Genomic DNA, 23,549 nt, shown 5'->3' on the forward strand with positions numbered 1-23,549 from the left:
AAAAAAAATGAAGACTTACTCTTTTAAGTGTTCAGGTCCTTGAATTTTGACAAAAACTTTAGTATAGTCATGGATTTGCCACCACAGTCAAGATGTAGAATAGTTCATGCACCCCCAAATATTCCTTCATGTCTCTGTAGTTCTTTTGCTCTCTGTCTCCAGGCCCTGGCAACCAGTTATCTGTCTGTCCCAGTAGTTTTGCCTTTTCTGGAATGTCACATGAATGAAATCATACAGTGGGCAGTATTTTGAGCCTCTTTGCTATCATTTTGACTCTGGTTGCAATCAAGTGAAAGTCAGTGGCCTTGAAAATGTGGGCTGTGTTCAGAGACAACTTTTAGGTTAACTAGCATGGAAGAGGTTGCTAGCCTGGGTAAAGGTGTTACAGTGAGAGCACCCATGGAGGTGGTCTCTCCACCACCTGCCACTGTTCTTCCTCTATGCCCTGTGCAGCTTCCTGTCCCGGCCACTGGATCAAAACACCTTCCTCCAGGTTCATCTGTGCCTCTGCAATGCCACTACTATGAAGGACTTTCATCCTCATTCTCAACTTGTAAGCTTATTTGGCACCATTGACTATAGACCCTTGGAAGCACTTTTAAAAATTCTTTATTTTAAAAAATACATATTCACTGTAGGCAGTTAAGAATATACAATTCTGGGGGCGCCTGGATGGCTCAGTGTGTTGGGCCTCTGCCTTGGGCTCAGATCATGATCTCAGGCTCCTGGGATCGAGCCCCGCATGGGGCTCTCTGCTCAGCGGGAAGCCTGCTTCCCCCTCTCTCTCTGCCTACTTATGATCTCTCTCTCTCTCTCTGTTAAATAAATAAATAAAATCTTAAAAAAAAAAAAAAAGAATATACAATTCTGCAGTCCAGAAAGAAATACTCTTAAAAATTCTTGTGCCTAGATTATCAGGCATATGTGACACATACTTTCTCATCCTCTATTAAGTTCATATGGTTTTTATGGGGTGTCTAGGTGGCTTATTCACTCAAGTGTCCAACTCTTGATCTAAGCTCAGGTTTTGATTTCAGGGTTGTGAGTTCCAAGACCCATGCCCACAAAGGAGCCCATGTTTAAAAAAAAAAAGATTATACTATTTGTAACCTTTTTTTTTTTAAGATTTTATTTATTTATTTGACAGAGAGAGAGGGAGAGATCACAAGTAGGCAGAGAGACAGGCAGAGAGAGAGGAGGAAGCAGGCTCCCTGCTGAGCAGAGAGCCCCAATGCGGGGCTCGATTCCAGGACCCTGAGATCATGACCTGAGCCAAAGGCAGACGCTTAACCCACTGAGCCACCCAGGAGCCCCTATTTGTAACCTTTTTACTTCATAACATGTTAGTCAACATTTTTGGAAACTCTTAATATCTATGACAACATGCTTTCAGTATCTTTATCTTGATGGACATATTTTTTCCCCTTATCTCCTGTGAGTGGTTCTCAAGTCATAGTCCTTATAAATCTTATAGTCCTTATAAATCTCTATAAATCTCACTTTTTTTGAGAGTACCCGTTTTAAGACATCCATGTATTATCTTTGTGTTGATGGCTCATTTGGACTTCATGTGATAAATATTTATTGCATACCTACTAAGTGCTAGGTGTAACAGGCCTGGTTCAAGTGATTCAGAAGAGAACAAGATAGGTGTGACTCCTGTCCTTGTAGAGCCTTCTCTGTGGGTCAGGAGGCAGGTGTTTAAACAGTCAATTATAAGTGCAGTGGCAGGGGAAGTACAAAGTACTGAGCAGGATGGAAGGATCCCACACCCAGGGAAGGTGTTTGTAGAGAAAGTGACCTCCTAAAAGATAATGAGAAGGTAGGCAAGTGATGAGGGGAGGGGACAACAGAGGATAGAGCGTGTGCAAAAATTATCTCTAGGGGCGCCTGGGTGGCTCAGTGGGTTAAAGCCTCTGCCTTCGGCTCAGGTCATGATCCCGAGGTCCTGGGATCAAGCCCCGCATCGGGCTCTCTGCTCAGCAAGGAGCCTGCTTCCCATTCTCTCTCTGCCTGCCTCTCTGCCTACTTGTGATCTCTGTCTGTCAAAAATAAATAAAATCTTAAAAAAAAAAGTTATCGCTAGGCCCTGGCAGTAGTGTAAGTAGGTTTTTAGTAATTGGGAACCACAGTCTACCAAAGTACTTCTAAAATGGTTCTAAAGCAATTAGAAGCATGTATGTCCTAGACTTTGGACGCCTCTTCAAGAGTAAAAGGTATGTGTCCCTAGAGTCAAAATATATTCCTCATTTTGAGGGTTCTCAGAAGAATTTGAGTGAATGTATAAGAGTAAGCTTTGGTCCCACAGAAATAAAATTCCAGCATCTTTTTCCTGGAGGAAGGAATCCTGGAAGATTTAAAAAATGAGTTTGGGGTTTCATGGCATGTTGCCCCTTAATTTTTTAAGTGACAAAGCTGCTTAAAGCTATGGAGACCATGAGTCAAGAGATGTGAGGAGAGTTGATGATGTATTTATATAAAATAGTCCTGCCAACAGTCTTGAAACCTTGGGTCAAGGGTGTCCCCAGCCCTCAGGGTTCATGTGTCAGCTCACTGCTCTAGCTGTTTGCACAGAGTTGCGGGGAGGTTCGGGGGGTAGGAGTGGGCGGGGATCATCTGATCCTCTCAGTCTGTCATAGCATTTTCAGATATTCCCTATAGTACATGACACATCCCAAGTACATGTCATGTACTTGTTACCCACCCTGGAAAGTGTATATCTTAAGTCACACTTAGTTTCTAGCACAAATTCTTTTGGATCATAACAAGTATTATTAAATAAGGTTCAGATTTGTTTATTTTCAAGCTAACCTTTCAAATTTTGAATATCAGCCTAATTTTTTTCAAATAAAAGTAACTTTCTGAAAATTCAGAAATGTTTAAATACGAAGTTAAAACTCATCTCAAATCCCACGTGGAGATAAGAATCTGGCTACTTCTGTTTCTCCTAGTTACGAAGCAACATCCCCTGTCACCTGGCTGATATCTCTTGCGGATTACCCTGCAGTGCCACGCTACCATGTGGGATGCACAAGTGTCAGAGACTCTGTCACAAAGGAGAATGTCTTGTGGACGAAGCCTGCAAGCAGCCGTGCACCACCCCCAGAGCTGACTGTGGCCACCCGTGTATGGCGCCCTGCCACCCCAGCTCACCCTGCCCCATGACTGCTTGTAAAGCCAAGGTGCGTATTTCTGGCTCCAGATAGGGCGTTGACTGTGCTTCTAGGTCTGCTAGTGAGTCCAGAACTGCTTGCAAAGGCACCTGGGCCCACATTCTAATCAGAAGTCACTGGTTGCAAGGTACCTCAAGTTAAGTTAGCAAGAGGAAGGTGGAATAAATTACACAGATTTCTGTGCCCAGCTTGAAATGGCCTTTTAGTTCAGGAGGTACCCAGTGCCACTTGACCTGGTCTCTCTGTCTTAGAGCAGATTCTGAAGAGAGACTCAGATTGCCTGCTCTGTTTATTCAACAAATATATAAGTATTTTGTGCAAGATGTTTTGCTAGGTGCTGGAGCTATACCAGTAAACCGGAAACACACGCTCGCTTCTGTGAGTTGGGACAGATACTGCCTACTTACTCAGATAACGAATTATGACTGTGGTGAACAAGAAATTGCACCTTTGTAGAGGGCGCTGTAAGAACATGGAAGTGGGCAATTTAGCCTGTTCTGAGGGATCTAAGCAAGGCCTCCCTGAGGAGATGAAAGCAGATGGATGAGGTGAACTTGATTAGGCTTTGGATGGTCCTGGCCAGGTTCGGTGGTAAAAACCTCATTCTAGGCCTGCCCCTTCAGGTAGGGTTAAGTAAGGCCAGTAGTAATTCCCAGAAGGAGTCATCGTAGAATGAACCGTTCCCTCCTAGCATGTCAACTACCACATCAGTTTGCATGCATGGTTAGCTTCCTCCATCCTGAAGGGTAGACACTCATTGTATCCTTTGCCATGGTTTGATTTGAGAGAGGCTTTAAAAGTGAGACCTGCCAGGTGCTTGGGTGGCTCAGTTGGTTAAACAACTGCCTTCAGCTCAGGTCATGATCCCAGAGTCCTGGGATCAAGTCCCACATCAGGCTCCCAGCTCCATGGAGAGCCTGCTTCTCCCTCTGACCTTCTCCCCTCTCACGCTGTCTCTCTCTGTCTCTCTCTCTCAAATAAATAAATAAAATCTTCTAAAAAGTAAAAGTGAAACCTGCCTATTCCTATGGTTTCCATGTGCTAAAAGTCCCTCCATGTTAATCTTATTGCAGATAGAGCTGCATTGTGAATGTGGACGAAGAAAAGAGATGATGATTTGCTCTGAAGCTTCCAGTACTTATCAAAGGTTAGTGCTCCTTAAATGTTAACTAACAGTGGTGGATCTCAGTTTACAGAAGGTACACATGTGTATACATATGTTTATTGTCGAGTCCTTGGAACTTTTGTCAAGTTTGGAAAGTTTTTTCTTTTTTTTAGAAAGAGCTTGTGCAGGGGCGCCTGGTTAGCTCAGTCGATTAAGTGTCCAACTCCCGGTTTCAGCTGAGATCGTGATTTAGTGGTCATGGGATAGAGCCCTGAGTAAGGCTCTGCACTCAGCGTGGAGTCTGCTTCAGATTCTCTCTCCTTCTCCCTCTCACTTACGTGTTCCTTAGCACGCTCTCTCTCAAATAAATAAATAAATAAATATTTTTTAATGGAAAAGAAAATTTGTGCACAAGCTGGGGGTAGTGGGAGATAATCTTTTTTTTTTTTTTTTTTTTTAAGATTTTATTTATTTATTTGACAGAGAGAGAGTGAGAGATCACAAGCAGGCAGGCAGAGAGGGCGAAGCAGGCTTCCTGCCGAGTAGAGAGCCTGATGTCGGGCTTAATCCCAGGACTCGGAGATCATGACCTGAGCTGAAGGCAGAGGCTTAACCCTCTGAGCCACCCAGGCACCCCAGGGAGAGAGAATCTTAAGCAGACTCACCACTGAGTGCAGAGCCTGACACAGGACTCAATCCCATGACCCTGAGATCACAGCCTGAGCCGAAATCAAGAATCAGATGCTTAACTGACTGAGCCACTCAGGTGCCCCCTGAAAAGTTGTTTAAAATAAAGTTTTCTAAAAATAATTAATTAATGAAGTAAAATTTCCTGAATCTAGTTTTTCTGGTTCAAAGAAAAAAGTACTGCTTTGTGTCCCTTTCCTTCCCTAACTTTCATTTGTAAAATATCTTTTTTCTTTTTCCTCCTCTTTCTTTGTCTCTCTCCCTTCTGGTCTTATTACGCCATGGGGTCAGAAGGGAAGATGTCCTGAAGTTTCATGAATTGCTTTAACATCCCACCACTTGTGGTGGCACAGCCAGGAAAAGTCCTGTGCTCCTCTTCTGTAGTGGGGGTTTCTGACTATTCTCTGAATTGTCTTTGTAGCCTCCTTAAATCCTGGGACTGGGTGGCCAGAAAGGGATCTCAGTAAGGAGATGAAGGTGTTAGGGAGGGTGGTTGTATGTGTCTCTGATTACATGCAGAGATGTGTCATGGAGATAGGATTTTTGGACTAAGAAGAATACATCAGAGTGGCTCTGACATTAGTGCGTTTGAATACTGACTGAATGCCAGGCATTGGCCTGGATATGCAAAGGGGATTGAATAGACTGTCTCATTGCTTCTAATGGAGCTACTTAGAATTTAAGGAGATAGGACAGAAGCGTGTGGGTAGTTCATAGTATGTAGGTTTCTGAGGCCCACAAATTGTCCAGCATAGATTCGATTTGAAGTCTTCTATATACCTAGTATTAGGACACTCCTGTGAAACTGCAATGCCTTTTCTTCCTTTCTTTTTTATACTTCAGAATAGCTGCTATTTCCATGGCCTCTAAAATAACAGACATGCAGCTTGGCGATTCAGTGGAAATCAGCAAGTTAATTACTAAGAAGGAAATTCACCAAGCCAGGTAATTTTTAAAATGTATGTGTTGTGTTAGAATTAATTTCCAGGGGCACCTGGGTGGCTCAGTAGGTTAAGCATCTGCCTTCGGCTTGGGTCATGGATCTCAGGGTCCTGGGATCGAGCCCCACATTGTGTTCTCTGCTCAGTGGGGAGCCTGCTTCCCCCTCTCTTTCTGCCTGCCTCTCTGCCTACTTGTGATGTCTGTCAAATAAATAAATAAAATCTTTAAAAAAAAAAAAAAGAATTAATTTCCAGAGGGTAGGAACCATTCATTTGTCTATCTCCCACAGCAAAGCCTTGCACAGACAGGTGTTTCAACAGACATTTGATGTTAAAAGACCACACTCAGTCCATTGCCACAAATCTTACTCAGGATATAGTTATGACTAGAAGAGACTTTTCTAGGCCTCTCTTCAAACAATAGCCAGGGGGAGCAGAGACCTGGATGTGTCCAGCCAAACCCAAGAGAACCAGCTGTGTCAAGAGAGGGAGATTGGGATGCCTGGGTGGCTCAGCGGGTTGAACCTCTGCCTTCGGCTCAGGTCATGATCTCAGGGTCCTGGAATTGAGTCCCACATCGGGCTTTCTCCTGAGCAGGGAGCCTGCTTCCCCCTCTCTCTCTGCCTGCCTCTCTGCCTACTTGTACTCTCTCTCTGTCAAATACATACATAAAATCTATAAAAAGGCGGGAGGGGGGAAGAGCTGGGGCTGTCAGGGGGTCATTAGGAGTGTTTTGGAGACCCTTTGAGGCCCTTCTGAGGACTCCTATTAGATTCGAGTCCCATAACCCAGAGGCCCCCCAACCTGTTCTTGAGAGGGACCTCATGTAACCATGTTTTTGGCCAGAGTCTACTCTGTTCCCAGGTTGACAAAGAACTTACTGCTGGGTAGGAGTTGTGAAAAATCTGTGCCCTGACTTTATCTGTTTCATTTGTTTCTCAAGGCTGGAGTGTGATGAGGAGTGTTTAGCCTTGGAAAGGAAAAAGTAAGTCATTTCCTGCTTTTTATCTACTTGTTCTTGAGCTCTGTGAAATTAATAGGAAGGAGCAACCATTCAAGCATTCACTCAGCACCTGCTCTGAGTCTTTTGCTGCTGTTGGAGATCAAGAGAAATTCAATCATCAGGAACTGAAATATAAGTATCTAAGGATAAACCACTTAGGTGATTTCAGCATATTTCTGAAACATGGGCTTGTTGGTTTGGGGCATAGTATAAACATCACATGCCACAGCATACTTACTCACTGACTGGCAGACTTCCTGATTCCAATGGAGATAAGAAGCTTAAAAATTTTTTAATGACCTTTTATGTTAAAGTATAACATACATATAGAAAGATTGGAAATGTACAGATCAGTGAGTCATCACAAAGTAAATACAGTGGTGTAATCAGCACCCAGGTCAAGAAATAGAAAATTACCAGAATACTTTCCTATACTTCATCAAGTTAAAATGTCTATCCTGACTTCTAACACTTTGGATTAGTTTTGTCTATTTTGAACTTTATATAAATGATGAAATCTTACAGTTTGCATTTTTGTCTGGCTTTTATGACATTTGTGATATTCCTCTTGTTGCATGTAGCAATACTTTGTTCATTTGCATTCCTCCATGATATTTTATTGTATTAAGATAATATAATTTATCATTCTGCCATTAATAGGTACGTGTGTGGTTATCACTATTGGGCTGTTACAAATAATGCTCTTTTAAGAATATCAGTATGTTCCCTTTGCTGTATATACATACTCATTTCTGTTAGTTTTAAACTTAGGAGCAGAATTACTGATTTAACAGGGTATTCATACGTTCAACTTTAGTCAGCTCTACGCAACAGTATCCAAAATGATTGTGTCACATTATACTTCCACCACCAGGGTAATAGTTCCCATTGCTCTACACTTTTATTAGCTGTTAGAATTGTTAGTCTTTTTAATTTTAATCTATTCTTGTGAATGTATACCCAGATATCATTGAGCTTTTAGTTTCTATTTCCCTGATGACTAATGAGGTTGAATACTTTTTTATGTTTATTGCAATTTGGATATCCCTTTTTGTGAAGTACCTATTCAGCTCTTTTGCTTATTTTGTAATTGTATTCTCTTTTTTATATTGATTAGTAGGAGTTCTTTATATTTTTTGGATGTGAATCCTTTACTGGTTTTATATAGTATATTTTCCTTTACTTCATGCTTTCAATTTTCACTCTCTTAATGGTATCTTTTGATAAGCAGAAGTTTCTAATTTTAATGAGTCCAGTTTATTAGTCTTTTCCTTAGAGACTGATGTTTTTTATGTTTAGAGCTACAGTTGACTGATTTTTTTGAACATGGTTTAAGGAGAGTTCACAATTCAGTTTTCTTCCATATGCATGTTCATGTGACCAGTACTGTCATCAAGATGTCCTTTTCATGTCCTGAGGTCATGATAATACTCTGTTATTGTCTAGAAGCTGTATCATTTTACTTGTCACATTTAGAGCTACAGTTGACTGATTTTTTTGAACATGGTTTAAGGAGAGTTCACAATTTAGTTTTCTTCCATATGCATGTTCATGTGACCAATACTGTCATCAAGATGTCCTTTTCCCAGTCTTTCCAATGCCATTTGTCTTTTTTTTTTTTAATAGTTTATTTATTTGACAGATGGAGATCACAAGTAAGCAGAGAGGCAAACAGAAAGAGAGGGGGAAGCAGGCTCCCTACTGAACAGAGAGCCCAATGCGGGGCTCAATCTCAGGACCCTGGGATCATGACCTGAGCCGAAGGCAGAGGCTTTAACCCACTGAGCCATCCAGGTGCCCCAGTGCCATTTGTCTTAAATCACATATTCATACTTTTTTTTTTACGTATTCATACTATTGCTGAACTCCTTATCCTCCATCACACTAGTATCACACTCTCTTAATTGTTGTACCTTTATAACAATAAAGGTCTTAATATCTGATAGTATGTCTCTTCAAGCATGGTTCTTCTTCTAGATTAACTTAGCTATTCATGAGCATTTGTATTTCCTTTTAAACTTTAGAGTTAGCTTATCAGTATCTGCCCAAAAAAAACTACTAAGATTTTTATTGAATTGGTATTTCATTTATATATCAGTTGGGGAAGATTTGACGTTTTTGTAGTGTTAAGTCTCTTAATCGTAAGCAAAGTATATCCTTCCAGTTATTCCTGCCTTCTTTGATTTCTCTCAGTAATACTCTATAGTTTTCTGTATACAGATTTTGTACAACTTGCAGTAGATTTGTTCCTTGCTATTTGATATTGACACTTTTTTAAATGGTAATTTTTCTTGTATCACTTCTTTTTTAGCTCAGCTACCTCCTTTCCTCTCCCTTCCTGTATCACTTCTAAAATTTAATTTTCTTTAAAAAAACTAATTTTCTGGGGCGCCTGAGTGGCTCAGTGGGTTAAGCCTCTGCCTTCGGCTCAGGTCATGATCTCAGTGTCCCGGGATCGAGCCCCGCGTGGGGCTCTCTGCTCAGCAGGGAGCCTTCTTCTCCCCTCTCTCTCTGCCTGCCTCTCTGCCTACTTGTGATCTCTCTCTCTCTCTATCTCTCTGTCAAATAAATAAATAAATAAAAACTAATTTTCTAATTGCCTGTTGCTGCTGTATAGAAATTGAATTGGTGTTTATAGACCTGTATTCACAACCTTGCTAAATTCACTTACTGTTTCATGCCCTCATCCAATAATAGTAGTTTTATTTCTTTACAGTTCTTAACTTTTTTCTTTTTCTTGCCTTTTTGCACTGGGTAGAGCCTCCAGTACAGTGTTGAGTAGGAGGTAGTGATAATCGACATTACTGATATCAGACAGCTTTGAATGTTTCACCACTAAATATGATGTTTTCTGTTAGTCATTTGAGGATGTTCTTTATTAGATTAAGGGGCATTTATTCAGTGACCAGCAGACTTCCTGGTTCTAACAGATTGATTAAAAGGTATAGCCCTCTAAATGTTAACAGTTGGAGAATTTAGGTGAACTGGTATACAGACAGTCCCCAACTTATAGTGACTTCACGATTTTTCAGATTCACAGTGGTGCAAAAACAATATACGTTTAGTAGAAACCATGCCTCAAATTTTGAATTTTGATCTTTTCTCAGGCTAGCAATATGCAGTATAGTGCTCTCTTATGATACTGGGCAGTGACAGCAAACTACAGCTCCCAGTCATCCATGCAATCACAAGGGTAAACAATCCATACACTTACAGCCATTCTGTACCCATATAGCCATCGTGTTTTTCACTTTCCATACACTGTTCAGTAAATTACATGAGATGTTCAGCACTTAATTATAAAATAGGCTTTGTGGAGTGCCTGGGTAGCTCAGTCATTTGAGCGTCTGACTCTTGGTTTCATCTCAAGTCATGATCTCAGGGTCGTGAGGCTGAGCCCTATGTCAGGCTCTACAGTGAGTGGGGTGTTGGCTTGAGACTGTCTCCCTCTCCCTCTGTCCCCACTCTCGCATTTCCATGAGCACACACACACTCTCTCTCAAATAAATAAATAAAATCTTAAAAAATAAATGAGCTTTGTGTAAGATGATTTTGCCCAACTGTAACCTAAGGCAGATGTTCTGAGGACATTTAAGGTAGACTAGACCAAGCCATGATGTTTGGTAGGTTAGATGTATTAAATGCATTTTTGACTTAAAATATTTTGAATTTACGATGGTTTTATCATTATAAAATAATACTTTGTCACTTTGAAAATTTCTCATTTTAAACAAAAACAGACAAGTGCAGACAAAGTACAGTCCTGTTTTATCTTGAAATTTGACTTTCCACTATTGTTAACAGTACCTCTTTAAGTGGCTAAATGCATAGGAAGTATATAATAAATAATAGTGCTGCCCAAATTTCCCTAGGTTTGACCCTTATGGTGAACTCTGTAATAACTGCTGTTCAAACTCTTGACCTTTAGGAACCATCAGTCAAAGTGTTCTTAGTAACAAAATATGAACTGAGTCATGAGTATTCAGAAATGCTGTAGTGAATACACAGAAGGCCTCTAAAGCATAGAAATGCACCTTTGTGTAGTTCAAGACAGTTTATATAGTAGACTAGAGTCGGATTGCCTGAATTTGAATCCTGCCTTCACAAATCACTTAGCTATGTAACCTTCGGCAAGTCATGTTCTCTTTTGAAGCTTTAATTTTCTTAAAAATCTGTGGAAACAGTGACAATATGTACCTTCCACAGTTGTTGTGAGGATTAAATTAGTTATTAGTTATCCTCAGTAATTAGTTATTGATTAGAGCTGTCTCTTTCAGGGTGCCTGGGTGGCTCAGTCAGTTAAGCGTCTGCCTTAGGCTTAGGTCATGATCCCAGGGTCCTGGGATCAAGCCCCATACTGGGATCCAGGGAGCCTGCCTCTCGCTCTCCCCAACTTGTGCTTTCTTTCTGCCTCTCTCTCTCTCTCTCTCTCTCTCTCAAATAAATAAATAAAATCTTTTTTAAGAAAAATAACTGGCTCTCTGTTTTTGAATTTCTCCTCCGTTTTAGAATGATGACCTATAATGGTCCTCACTATATAGAGATTCTTTCTTAATACCCACTGACCTAGGAGAAAAAGAAATGCCAATTTAAAAAAATACATGGGGTGCCCGACTGGCTCCATCAGTAGAGCATGCAACTCTTGATCTCAGTGTTATGAATTTGAGCCCCATGTTGGGTGTAGAGATTATTTTTTAAAAATTAAAAATCTTGGGCACCTGGGTGGCTCAGTTGTTAAGCAGCTGCCTTCAGCTCAGGTCATGATCCCAGGGTCCTGGGATTGAGGCCCACACCAGGCTTCCTGCTCAGGAAGAAGCCTGCTTCTCCCTCTTCCGCTCCCTCTGCTTCTGTTCCTTCTCTCTCTGTGTCTCTCTCTGTCAAATAAGCAAATAAAATCTGGGGTGCCTAGGTGGCTCAGTGGGTTAAAGCCTCTGCCTTCGGTTCAGGACATGGTCTCAGGGTCCTGGGATCGAGCCCTGCATTGGGCTGTCTGCTCGGCAGGGAGCCTGCTTCCTCCTCTTTCTCTGCTTGCCTCTCTGCCTACTTGTGATTGGTCAAATAAATAAATAAAATCTTTAAAAAAAAAATCTTAAAAAAAAATTTAAAAATCTTGGGGCGCCTGGGTGATTCAGTGGGTTAAGGCTCTGCCTTTGGCTCAGTTCATGGTCTCGGTCCTGGAATCAAGCCCCACATCGGGCTCTCTGCTCAACAGGGAGCCTGCTCTCTCCTCTCTCTCTGCCTGCTGCTCTGCGTACTTGTGATCTCTCTGTCAAATAAATAAATGAAATCTTTTAAAAAAAATTTTTAAATCTTAGGGACACCTGGGTGGCTCAGTCAGTGAAGCGTCTGCCTTCACCTCAGTTCATGATCTCAAGGTCCTGGGATTGAGCCCCTCATTAGCTGCTTGCTTCTCCCTCTCCCCTCTGCCTGCTGCTCCCTACTTGTGCTCTCTCTCTCTGTCAAATCAATAAATAAAATCTTCAAAAAAATTAAAATTAAAAAATTAAATCTTAAAAAAATACCATCTCAAGTTGCAAGCATATATTCTGTTGCAGAAATGAAAAACTGGCAGGCCAAATTCAGCCCACTGATATGTTTTATTGGTGTTTAAATTTTAATTCTTGGCTGACTAATCACAACATCAAAACTCTCGAAAATTTCTCTTGAAATTTTTAGAATTAAGCTTAAATCAGATTCATATGTATGGGCATTAAATGTGCAAGAGACCCCTATTTCAGTGTAAACAAAAATTGTACTAAGTGCTAACCTGAATTTTATCTCTCTTTACAAAAGAAAGACATAACTGGGTATTGCTGAGATGCCATGAGATTCGTTCACTGGCAGTCAGAACACAAGTGGGCAGCTGTGGAAAGCTCTCAGACTGTGTTACTCATAGTCTGACCATCTTATCTAATAATCCCACACCTGGAAATATTTTCCAGAGAAATAACCCTAAAAGTTTTTGCCTAGTGATATCATGTCACTTAAAATATTCAGAAACTGGGGAACTATTAAAGAAACTAGGGAATGTTTAGGTAAATTCTGGTAAATACATAATTAGAAGATTATGCATCTATTAAAACAGTAAATGTGAAAAACAAATGTAATATGAGAAATGCCAATCATATAATGATAGGTGAAAAAAAGGTGCCAAATTGGGATTTTTTTAGTTTTGTTCCTTTAAGATTTTATTTCTTTTTTAAGATTTATTTATTTATTTGAGAGTGATAAAGGGAGAGCACAAGCAGGGGCAGAGGCAGAGGGAGAAGCAGGGAGCCTGACACGGGACTCGATCCCAGGACCAAAACCTGAGCTGAAGGCAGATGCCCATCTGACTGAGCCATCCAGGCGCCCTCAGATTTTATTTTAAGTAATCTCTTCACCCACTGTAGGACTTGAACTTATAACCCGGATATCCCAAGTCACATGCTCCACTGACTGGGCCCGCCAAGTGCCCCAGATGCCAAGTTTTATAAACACTAATTGCGATGACTTAAAGGGAAAAAAATCTGAAAGGAAGTGTACTGAAATTTTTTGCTTAGGTTGTTAGTGGAATTCTTCTCTTTATTTTCCACATTTTCTGTAAGATGATTCTAGTTTTAATGTGTACATGTCTACCTTATGTATGTATGTATGTATGTGATATTTAGGTAAAACCTCAGAGACTGCCATGCCCCACTGCACTCCCAGTGCTCTCATTTCCTGCCCCCCTTCTCTTCACCAGATAACCCAAGTTGCCAGTATCAGCCCATTTGGTTCTCTCAGACCCACCTAGATTTGTCTTATTTTCTTCTAGGAAGACAAAATCATATCTTCTCCCAAGTTGTTGCTATTCCTTCCTTAGTAATTGTGTTTGCTGAAATGGCATCGTTAGTACCTTAAGAACTTAAGACATGGTGGGCTGTCCTGTGTTACTGTAAAAAGTTTTCATGCCCTTTTCCTTTTATTACTTACTTCTCTCTTATTTTCAGGCGGTTAGCAGAGGCGTTTCATATTACTGAGGATTCTGATCCTTTCAATGTACGTTCCTCAGGGTCAAAATTCAGTGACAGTTTAAAAGAGGATGCCAGGTATGTAACTTGTTACCAGCTTGCTTGCTTGCTTTTTTAAGATCTTATTTACGTATTTGACGGAGAGAGACAGTGAGGGGAGTGGAGAAGGAGAAAGAGGCTTCCTGCTGATGAGGGAGCCCAATGTGGGACTCAATTCTAAGACCCTGGGATCATGACCTGAGGCAAAGGCAAACGCTTAACAACTGAGCCACCTAAGCTCCCCTGTTACCAGCTTTCTTAAGTGTGGTTTGCAAGAGTATTTGCTCTTTTAAGATGTAGGAACTAATAAATACTCCTCTGTGATTGAGCCATTTGAAGTTTATACATATAAGAGATTATGATGTTTAATAAAAATCCTTTCTTGATTTCTCACAATTGTTGCCTTGAAGAATTATGCATGGGTTGTGGGGGCTGTGGGTGTATGGACCATGTAGTAGAAGTTTGGGCCTGCCTAGGGCCTGGTTGGACTAGCCTGAACTGAGTGATGGGCTGCCAACGTGGGCCCTCACTTGGGCAATAACAGCTCTTATTTTCCTCCTGTTTCCTGGTCCTTCAGACAGCTCTTTCTCCTTCTGTCTTCTCCTCTCCCATACTTGTTTTCTCTTTTTCTCTTCCTTTGTTAGTCACAGTCAGCCTTCTGTTAGCTGATAGTTCTTGCCCTTTGCCATTTTTCTGCCCACATTGTTCATTGTCTGCAGATAATGGGCAGAGAACGTGGGTGGAAGGGATTCTCAAAGAGCAGAAACAGATGAAATTAACTGTGATGATTTCTCATTTCAGGAAGGATTTAAAGTTTGTCAGTGACATTGAAAAAGAAATGGAAGCCCTTGTGGAGGCCGTGAATAAGGTTGAAGTCAAAACATCCAACTGGACATATCTCTAAGGCCAGCTTGATAAAAAATCAAGTCCCAGAAACACCATCAGTGTAGAGTAGTTATAGGAAAAAGTCACAGCTTCTTGATGATCCCTATCTTCCCCAAAAGACCAGCCATTATAACATCCATGGAAGCCTTGTCCTGGTTCAGCAAAGATATTCTCGATCAAATTTAGCATAAATAAAAAAATTTTAGCTCAGTGGCTAAGATTGGGTGAAGAAGCTCTGGACAACAGGGGGCATTTAGTAGTGACAGCTGAATGACTGTGGGGACTTAGGAAGACATGATCTCTGAGGGGCTATTTTATGAGAGGGCACACTTGTTCTTTATTACCTCCAAGGCAGGCTAAAAGCCCTTGGGTAAAGATCAAAAGTTGAATGACTAGAGCTGAAGAGTAGTGAGATAGACTCCCTCAAGATAGTGAAACCCTTGTCCTGGAGGTAGTTTTAAGGAGAAAAGTCTCAAATTTAGTCAGAAGCAGCCAACCCCAGGATGGCTCTCTCTTTATTCTGTGGAGACTATCATCTACAGGATGAGATGCCTGTATTAGCTCCATATCTAATGAAGGTGGAGTTCCTTCCCGCCATCTCCCTTAGCCCCTGCCATTCCTCTCTCTCTTCCTTCTGTTCTCATTTCCCGGGATCCTGACATGAAGGAGAAAATGGAATCCTTGTTCCTCTCCTAACTAGCAAACATACACTAATGTATTTCCCTGCTTTCCAGTGTATGTGCACATTAAAAATTTTTAGCGTAGAACGTATTTTTGTAAGAAATGAGACTGTCTTATTTTATGTCTTCTATTTATTTAGTCATTTCTTCTGTATATCACTTACTCCCCAGTTACCAGCCCATTAGGAGGAACCATTATACTGTCCTCTTGGGTTCTTTTCACTTCCCCTGATCCCTAATCCCAGCCAGCTGCTGCTGTTGTGACTCACAGAATAGATAAAGGAAGTGCATCAGACCTCATCTTCCCAAACTCCTTGGCTTGCTTAGCAGCCAGCAGAATACCCTGTGCTCTAAAACTCAGCCACCTCTTTGTCAGCCCAGCTGTTTTGGTGTGGTGGGAAGGACCTTTGTAAGTATATTCTGATTTCAGGATGATTTTATCAATCCGTCATCTTTTCCCTCAATACAGGGAAAGAATAGTAAGAAGAGCCACTGCTTCCCTCCCATGAACAGAGACCATCGCCGGATCATCCATGACCTGGCCCAAGTGTATGGCCTGGAGAGTGTGAGCTATGACAGTGAGCCAAAGCGCAATGTCGTCGTCACTGCAGTCAGGTGGGTTGATCTTTCTATCACAGGAGGAACTGCTCATTGCAGCAAACTGGACCTCGGAAGCAAGGTCTATCAACATTTGCTTGCCTTACTTCCTCTCCTAGAAGAATAGATAGAAAATCTGCTTCTGGGCTAGCCTTTCTGATATGATCAAAAGGTCTGATCTAAAGGTCTGAGCCAGGGAGCACCTGGGTGGCTCAGTCGATTAAGCAACTGCCTTCGGCTCAGGTCATTATCCCAGGGTCCTAGGATTGAAACCCGCCTTTGGGCTCCTTGCTCAGCAGGGAGCCTGCTTCTCCCTCTCCCTCTGCCTACTACTCTGCCTGCTTATGCTTGCTGTCTGTCAAATAAATAAAATCTCTAAAAAATAAAAAACAAAAAAATAAAGCTCTGAAACAGAGAGCAAAGCCCATATTTCAGTCCACAGGACAGACATGCCTAAAGACATTCAAGCCTCTTATCTGCCCAATTTATGAGCAACACAGGAGGTAGCGTTTCGCCAGGCACAGGGAACAGACCCTAAGGACCTGGGTTGAGTGCCTGGCCATCGCATCTATCTATCCCTTTTTCCCTTGTCCTTCTGGCATGATGAAAACAAAAAATGCTGGACTCTGATTCAGGGCATCCCCCGTAAACAGTGTTTGCCATTAGAGGAAACTAAGGCTGTAGTGTGAGCTGGTGTGATAGAGAGGATCTAGGATCACTGTCAGAACTTGACAGAGTAGGTCCTTACCAATGAAGAAAACTTAAGTGCGGGACCAGAGGGAGCAGATAACAGGCCCAGGGAGAGGTGGGTGGAAGGATGAGTGAGGGTTAAATGACGGTGACCATGCCTGAGAGGAGATGGGTCACATCAGACCGCTCAGCAGCAGCCCGTTTGAAAGTCCTGACTGGATTTCCAGCGGTCTGCCTATCTCCACAAACAAGTCTCACTTTTCAATACTTTGTGTTCTGACTTTTATCAGAGGGAAGTCCATTTGTCCTCCTACCACGCTGACAGGTGTCCTTGAAAGGGAAATGCAGTCACGGCCTCCACCACCAATTCCTCACCACAGACATCAGACCGACAAGTAAGGATCCTTCAGCTGCTTTCCAAAGGCCCTGTATTCAGAGGAGACAGCAGGGGCTGAACTGTCCGGGACTCCACTAGCCATTGGCTGCCTCTTGGGCCTGACCTTGGGGTGCTTGGTTCAAATAAGTCAGGTTTGGTCTACGGCCATACCACCCTGAACGCGCCTGATCTCGTCAAATAAGTCAGGTTTGACTGGAATGTCAGACCTTTGTTCATGTCAGAGAGCTCCCAAGTTTGATATTTGTAGTGCCCACTGTCCCTCTGGGGAAAAAATCACTGGACATAACTTCTGTGGTGTAGGTGGTGACACTGGGAAGTGGATTCAGTCTGTCACACCAGAGCATTTAGGAACATGACATGGTTCACAAAGTTATTCTGGAGGTGAAAGTCAGATAGTGGGTCAGGGTTGCAGTGTAGGTGGATACTTTTGTGTTTTGATCTGTCATCTATATGGTTTGAATAATTTTTACAACAAAAACATGTATTCATAATTTAAAGAGAAAAGAAAACCACATTGGCAAGCAGCAGGTTTCAGGAGCAGGGATGGAGCACCATCCCTTTTTCCCTTACTGTGACTGAGGCAGCATTGCCGAAAGTTGCTCTGAAACCATGCAGGGTCCCCCAATGCTGTTCTGGCCTTCCGCACAGTAGCCCTACCAGAACCTCTTATACAAAACCTATGGGAGGGCGGAAAGGGCAGTTCTACAGGGTCACTGTGGTGGCCTTGGCAGTCGTGTTCCCGAGGACTGGACAGGACAGCTAGGTGTTGCCCACTGGGTATAACCTTGGCAGGGATTGTCTAGATTAACGTAGTTCCCCAGAACCAGCCCTGCTTCACCCCTGGAGAGCAGACGGCATGGATTCTAGTCAGCTCAGTTCCATATCCACATGGGCAGTGGTTTGGGAAACATGAAGGCATTCCACATGTTGTTCCACAGCTGTGTCCAGTACCACTTCATCATAACCATGTGGGATCTTTGGCCTGTTCATGCCATGCTTTTTTCCCCCTTTATTTGCTTTATTTTAGTATAAAACTTTATTGTGGAAAACCTTTCAGAGTAGAGAAGTAGTGTTAATAGAGTGAACCCCTGTGTGCCCATCACCAAATTTTAAATAGTTCCCTGCTCATGTGGGCCCCAGTGTCTTATCAAAGCTTTGCAAATGGTAAATCAGCAGATCCTTAACTTTCTCTAGGCTTCAGTCTATTTCCCCCAAACAAGAAAAGATTGATTATTCTTTGTTTGCTTTTCAGAAATCCTGCAAGCAGTAATTTACAGAAAATAGCCAAGGAACCAGTAATTGACTACTTTGATGTCCAGGACTGAGAAGATCAAGATGCACTTAGATAAAAGAATGATTAGGTGTGATGGAGACTCGTTTGCCAGCAGATAAATCATGCTTGTTCCCAGTTAACTGCCTGGTGGACTCACACACAGTCTCATATACTGTCTTGTACTGATACGTCCAAAGCATGAGTGTGTCAGAAATCTCCTTGTCCTCTATTCTGTGTGTATAAAGTGTTTCAGTACGGCCAGATCTCTGACTTGATGGTCACTGGTGTATTTGCAGAGCCTCCACCATCACTGTGATTGCTCAGAGGGCCGGGGGAATATTGGGTTTGATTTGAACAAACCAGAATTTTAGCCTAAAAGTGGTATTTACTCATAGACTCAGTTGTCCCAATTCTCCATACTCTTCTTAAAAATGCAACATCAGCTGCACCTCCCTTTTTGGATTAATCCAAACTGATCACAATCTTTGGAAGAGCACAAGTGAACTTCTTAGTCCAAAATACCAGATACATCCAGAATCACATGTGTTGTGATTAACCAAAAAAAATGTGTCTTTAACCAAAAACTCTCATAGGTCTGTCTGGCCGAATTTATCTTGGGGGTTCTTAATGCCATCAGTTCTAGACCTAGGAAAGGAGTCAGGGTGCTTTACAGAATTCCATTTTCTGGAGCTCAGAGGCGTGGCTCATACTAAATCTCTGGGCCTATCCTGTGACAGTTTAACTAGATATGCCACGATGGTAGAGGACAGAGAGTACGCTCCTCCTGCCTGGTTCACACTGTGGCCTCTGTGTACTGGCCAGTTAGCCCTAACTCCTTTTTGGTTGAGAAAGGGTTTCAGGTGGATTGACCTTTCCTGTGTTGCTTTCTCCCAGGCCAGGAGCAGCTGTACTGGCTCTCCTTGTCTCCGAGCTCTGAACTTCGGTTTAAGTAATCACAGAAGTATGTGGATGGTCCAGGACTTTTCCCAGCAGCCCTCTGGAGATAATCTTGAGTCTTTGTTAAGGCAAGTGCATTGACAGTTAACATTAGTTTGGCCATCTCTGCCTTGGCACCCCTTCGGCTTGGAGGGCAGACTTCCAACAACTTCTTTGTCCAGAGCAAGCCTGAGCCCCAGAGCAACAGATTTCAGAAGTGACATCCCAAAACTGGCACTTGGTTTTCATAGGAAGAGCAGGGTCACTCTTTGATCCTGACCCAGATAGTCTACTTTGAGAGGCAGCAGGTACAGGAGCAAGAAGCAGCAACTGGAGGGAGGAGATGGAAAACTGAAAACCACTTCTCTCTGGACCCATTTAGCACAGGGTCAGTGGCCGTGAAGACAGCAAGAAGCCCCCGAGCATCTGTTACATCTTTGAAGCAGTGGTTCCCTGGATGAACTGCTCATGGAGAACATCTCAGAATTCAGGAGGCAGGAGACTGATTCTAGTTGCCAACTCTGCCACATACATAGCTTGCCACTTGGTAGAATGGAGGTATCACCTGCCTCGTAAGGATTAAATGAGTTGCGATACATGTAGGTTCCTGATGTGTCATGAGTGCTGAAAGTTTATATAAATGATACTTGGGGGCACCTAACTGGCTCAGCTGGCAGAGCATCTGACTCTCAATCTTGGGGTCATGAGTTCAAGCCCCATGTTGAATGTAGAATTTATTAAAAAAAAAAAAAAATGAGGGGCATCTGGTTAGCTCAGTCCATTAAGCTTCTGACTCTTGATTTCAGTTCAGGTCATGATCTCAGGGTTGTGAGATTGAGCTCTATACTGGGTGTGGAGGCTGCTTTAAGATTCTGCCTCTTCCTCTCCTACCCCTCCTCCACCCACCTCTTCCTGTCTCTCTCCTGCTTCCTCTCTTTAAAAAGAAAAAAGATACTTAATATCTGGAAAATACATAAACATCTTCTTCCTTCATACTATTAGCCAAGTTAAGGTACAGAATGCTAAACAGGCCCCTTCTGGTGAATGTGTATATGCCTACCCCATACAGCCCTGTGCTAGGGCTGTGGCCTGTTCTTTCATAGTGAGCCAGCAGAGGACACATAACTGAACAAATAATTATAATAGAATTAGTTGGTCTGGTGCAAATAAGTCCATAGTCTGTCATTAAAAGCTGAGTAGAGCAATGAGAGGCATTTCCTGTGTCATGGTAGGATATGGGATCGCTCTCATGGTTGGGAGAAGGGAAACGGGAGGAAACATTTGGGCTGAGTCTTAATGGTGGTAGACTGCTATTAGAAGAGAAGCAGGCCAAGGAAGGGTAAATAGCATAAGACAAGCCCAGGGATCTGGTTTGTGGTGGAGTTGAGGAAGGGATAGTTGTCCAGAGTGGACAGACAAATGGAAGGACAGGTGATGGGGTTGGACAGGTAGGAAGGAAGGGGTCAGCTGTGGAAAACCACAAGGAGCCACTGGAGGGTCCTAAGCAGAGAATGGCATGACTGGATTTTTGATCCAGAGTGGGAATCAGCAAATGTTTCCTGTAAAGGTCCAGACGGCAAATATTTTAGGCTTTGTGAGTCTTAGAGTTTCTGTTGCAGCTATCCAACTCTGCCATCATGCTGTGAAAGTGGCCACAGACAATACATAAGCAAATGAGCATGATTGTCCCAGCAACACCTTATTTTTACAGATACTGAAATTAGAATCTCATACAATTTTTATGTGTCACAAAATAATATTTTTTCCAGCTATTAAAAAAATGTAAAAACAATTCTTAGCTCATGGTTTGTACAAAAACAGGCAGCAAGCTGGATTTGGCCAAGGATCTTCGTTTGCCCACCCCCTTCTAGAGCAGTTTCTCAGCAGAGTGTAAAGAAGGACTTGGAGGATTAACTTGGAGGCAAGAGACCCAGCCGAGAGCTAGAGGGAGTGATCCAAGTGAAAGATGAGGTTGGTGGGGGTTAGCACTGCAAAGAGATGAGATTCAGGAGATTGGATGCTTGGGGACAGCAGGAAGCTAACACCCCTAGGGTCGCTAAAGGGGCCCCAGATTTCTTCAGCAAGGGGAAGCTGCTTCTCAAGGGTTTGGCAGATTCTCCATGAGTAGTGGCCTTGGCAAGACTTTACTTGAGTGGACTAAAAGGAGCCATTCATGGAGGAATCCCGTGGGCACCACGACCCCACATTATTGCTCCCTGAGAATCCGGTGATAGCATCCCTTCCCCTTTCAGTCCTACCCTCCTTCAGCAGGAGATTACGTATGGGGCCAGAGCTTTTCAGAGGCCCAAGTTCGTATCTCTGGAATTCCCTCTGGCTTGTCCAGCAGGGCTGTCTCAGCGGTGTGCCAGTCTGAGGTGCAGTGGGAGGTTGTCTTCAGGCTTGGAGATGAAAGCAGCCCTCCTGATCTCAGGGTCTGTGTGAAACAGCTCTGGATCCTGTCGTGGACAGGCCAGAGAACAGACCATCGGAGGGGAAGAAAGAATATCAGTCCTGTGGGAGAGGTTCAAAGTTTCAAACAGTGGGTTCTGTGATTAAGGTTTGGGGGAGGGGATCCTTCCAGCATGGTATTAGCCTTCCTGCTTCATGCCTGAAAGCCTGGAGACCTTGTTCTCTGCTCGTGTTGCCTTCTTTCTAAAATTGGGATGTGAATGCCTGGTCACCTTCAAAGATCTTTCTTCTTTATTAATCCAAATTTTTTTCTTTTCAAGCTCCCTACATGATGTTAGCACGGATATCCCAGACAATCTCTCATGGCTTTTTAGAGCCCACAAGTCCCCAAAGAGCTGTAAGCTAGCCCAACCCCTCAGGCTACAAAGGCCTAGAACAGAAGGGACAAGGCTCCATGGTGTCCCTCTGTGAACCAGGCCAAGACTGGAACCCAGGCCTCAGGTCTCACAGTCTAGAACTGCCTCTAGGTCAGGAAGTGTCTGAGTCCTCAAGGAAAGGGAAACTGTGTTCCCCAAACAGAATTCCCTTGGGAGTCCTTCCCAGTGGCCCAGGCTACCCTCAGCCTCAGGCTTTATGTGGGTACTCTTCTTAGGCACACCCTTCTGGGAGACCTGGCTGAATATAAGCCAGCCAAATTGCTAGGATGCCTGATTGGCTGCCTCATCTCACTCTAAGAACCCTGGGCAGTTTGCTTCCAGTGTCTGGGCATTGGTTTCCCTATCTGTCACGTCAGTAATAGTTCCTGCCTGTGTGTTGTTCCAAACCACTTGAAGGGCAATGGGAGGATCTGAGAGGCTGGGAGAGTCTCCCAGTGTCATGTGTCATCTCAGCACAATCAAGCCTCCAGTCCATCCCAGGACCGTCTCAGAAGATAGCTTGCTTGGGGGGAAGGAACAGAGCAGTTGTGAAGCTGCTCTGGCAAGAGCTGGCCCTTTCAGTTACCCCAGGCTTGATGTAAGGGTGAGAGAGTCCAAAGTACTCAGCACCCAAAATTGCCCAAGAATCTCTTCTGATAGTGGGTAATAGCTTTTGAGCACTTAATATGCACCGAGCACTGTGATCATCTATTCCTCAAAGATCCTTAAAGTACATATATTTTTTTTTTAATTTTTTAAAAGATTTTATTTGTCAGAGCACAAGCAGGAGGATTGGCAGGCAGAAGGAGAAGCAGGCTCCTCACCGAGCAAGGAGCCCAGTGCAGGACTCAATCCCAGGACCTTGGGATCATGACCTGAGCCAAAGGCAGATGCTTAAGCAACTGAGCCAGGCAGGCATCCATATATATATTTGGAGAGCCATTTGTTTATTTTAGAGAGAAAACATGCATGCAAGTGGTGGGGAGAGAGAATCTCAAGCAGACTCCACTGAGCTCAACACAGCTCAATCCCACGACCCTGAGATCATGACCTAAGCGGAAACCAAAAGATTCTCAACCAATGGCATAACCCAGGTGCCCCTGAACTATATATTACTATCTCCTTTTTACCAATGGGGAAACTAAAGTTTGAAGTTAGGTCACTTGCCCAAGATCAGCCGATGAATAATTGGGAATCTGAAATTCCTGTAAGGCCAGACTCCAAAACCTGTGTCCTCCACTACATACACAGGACAGCTCACACAGTTTACCTTGGAGTCGCTGATTCTGCAATGTCTGGCAGATCAGGACAGGTGGGATGGAAGTT

General features: G+C 43.0%; 1 protein-coding gene across 18 annotated transcripts in view; it reads left to right on the top strand.

Annotated features, from left to right (window-relative positions):
* The window catches only part of NFX1 (nuclear transcription factor, X-box binding 1), an 81,697-nt gene extending 62,972 nt beyond the window's left edge, over nucleotides 1-18,725 (top strand). For 4 of the 18 annotated variants that reach the window (XM_082694597.1, XM_082694594.1, XM_082694595.1 and 1 more), the window contains exons 16-24: nucleotides 2,952-3,182; nucleotides 4,247-4,320; nucleotides 5,809-5,910; nucleotides 6,850-6,891; nucleotides 13,881-13,979; nucleotides 14,742-14,808; nucleotides 15,975-16,120; nucleotides 17,083-17,187; nucleotides 18,442-18,725. In XM_082694597.1, the coding sequence (XP_082550723.1) occupies nucleotides 2,952-3,182; nucleotides 4,247-4,320; nucleotides 5,809-5,910; nucleotides 6,850-6,891; nucleotides 13,881-13,979; nucleotides 14,742-14,808; nucleotides 15,975-16,120; nucleotides 17,083-17,187; nucleotides 18,442-18,514 (939 nt within the window). In that variant the 3' untranslated portion in view covers nucleotides 18,515-18,725. Of the gene's footprint in view, nucleotides 1-2,951; nucleotides 3,183-4,246; nucleotides 4,321-5,808; nucleotides 5,911-6,849; nucleotides 6,892-13,880; nucleotides 13,980-14,741; nucleotides 14,846-15,974; nucleotides 16,121-17,082; nucleotides 17,188-18,441 lie in introns of all 18 variants that reach the window. The other 14 variants (XM_082694598.1, XM_082694599.1, XM_082694600.1 and 11 more) reach the window with 5 other exon arrangements.
* The last annotated feature ends 4,824 nt before the right edge of the window (nucleotides 18,726-23,549 follow it).

This window comes from Mustela nivalis (assembly GCF_964662115.1).
Source record: "Mustela nivalis genome assembly, chromosome: 13".
NCBI lineage: Eukaryota > Metazoa > Chordata > Mammalia > Carnivora > Mustelidae > Mustela > Mustela nivalis.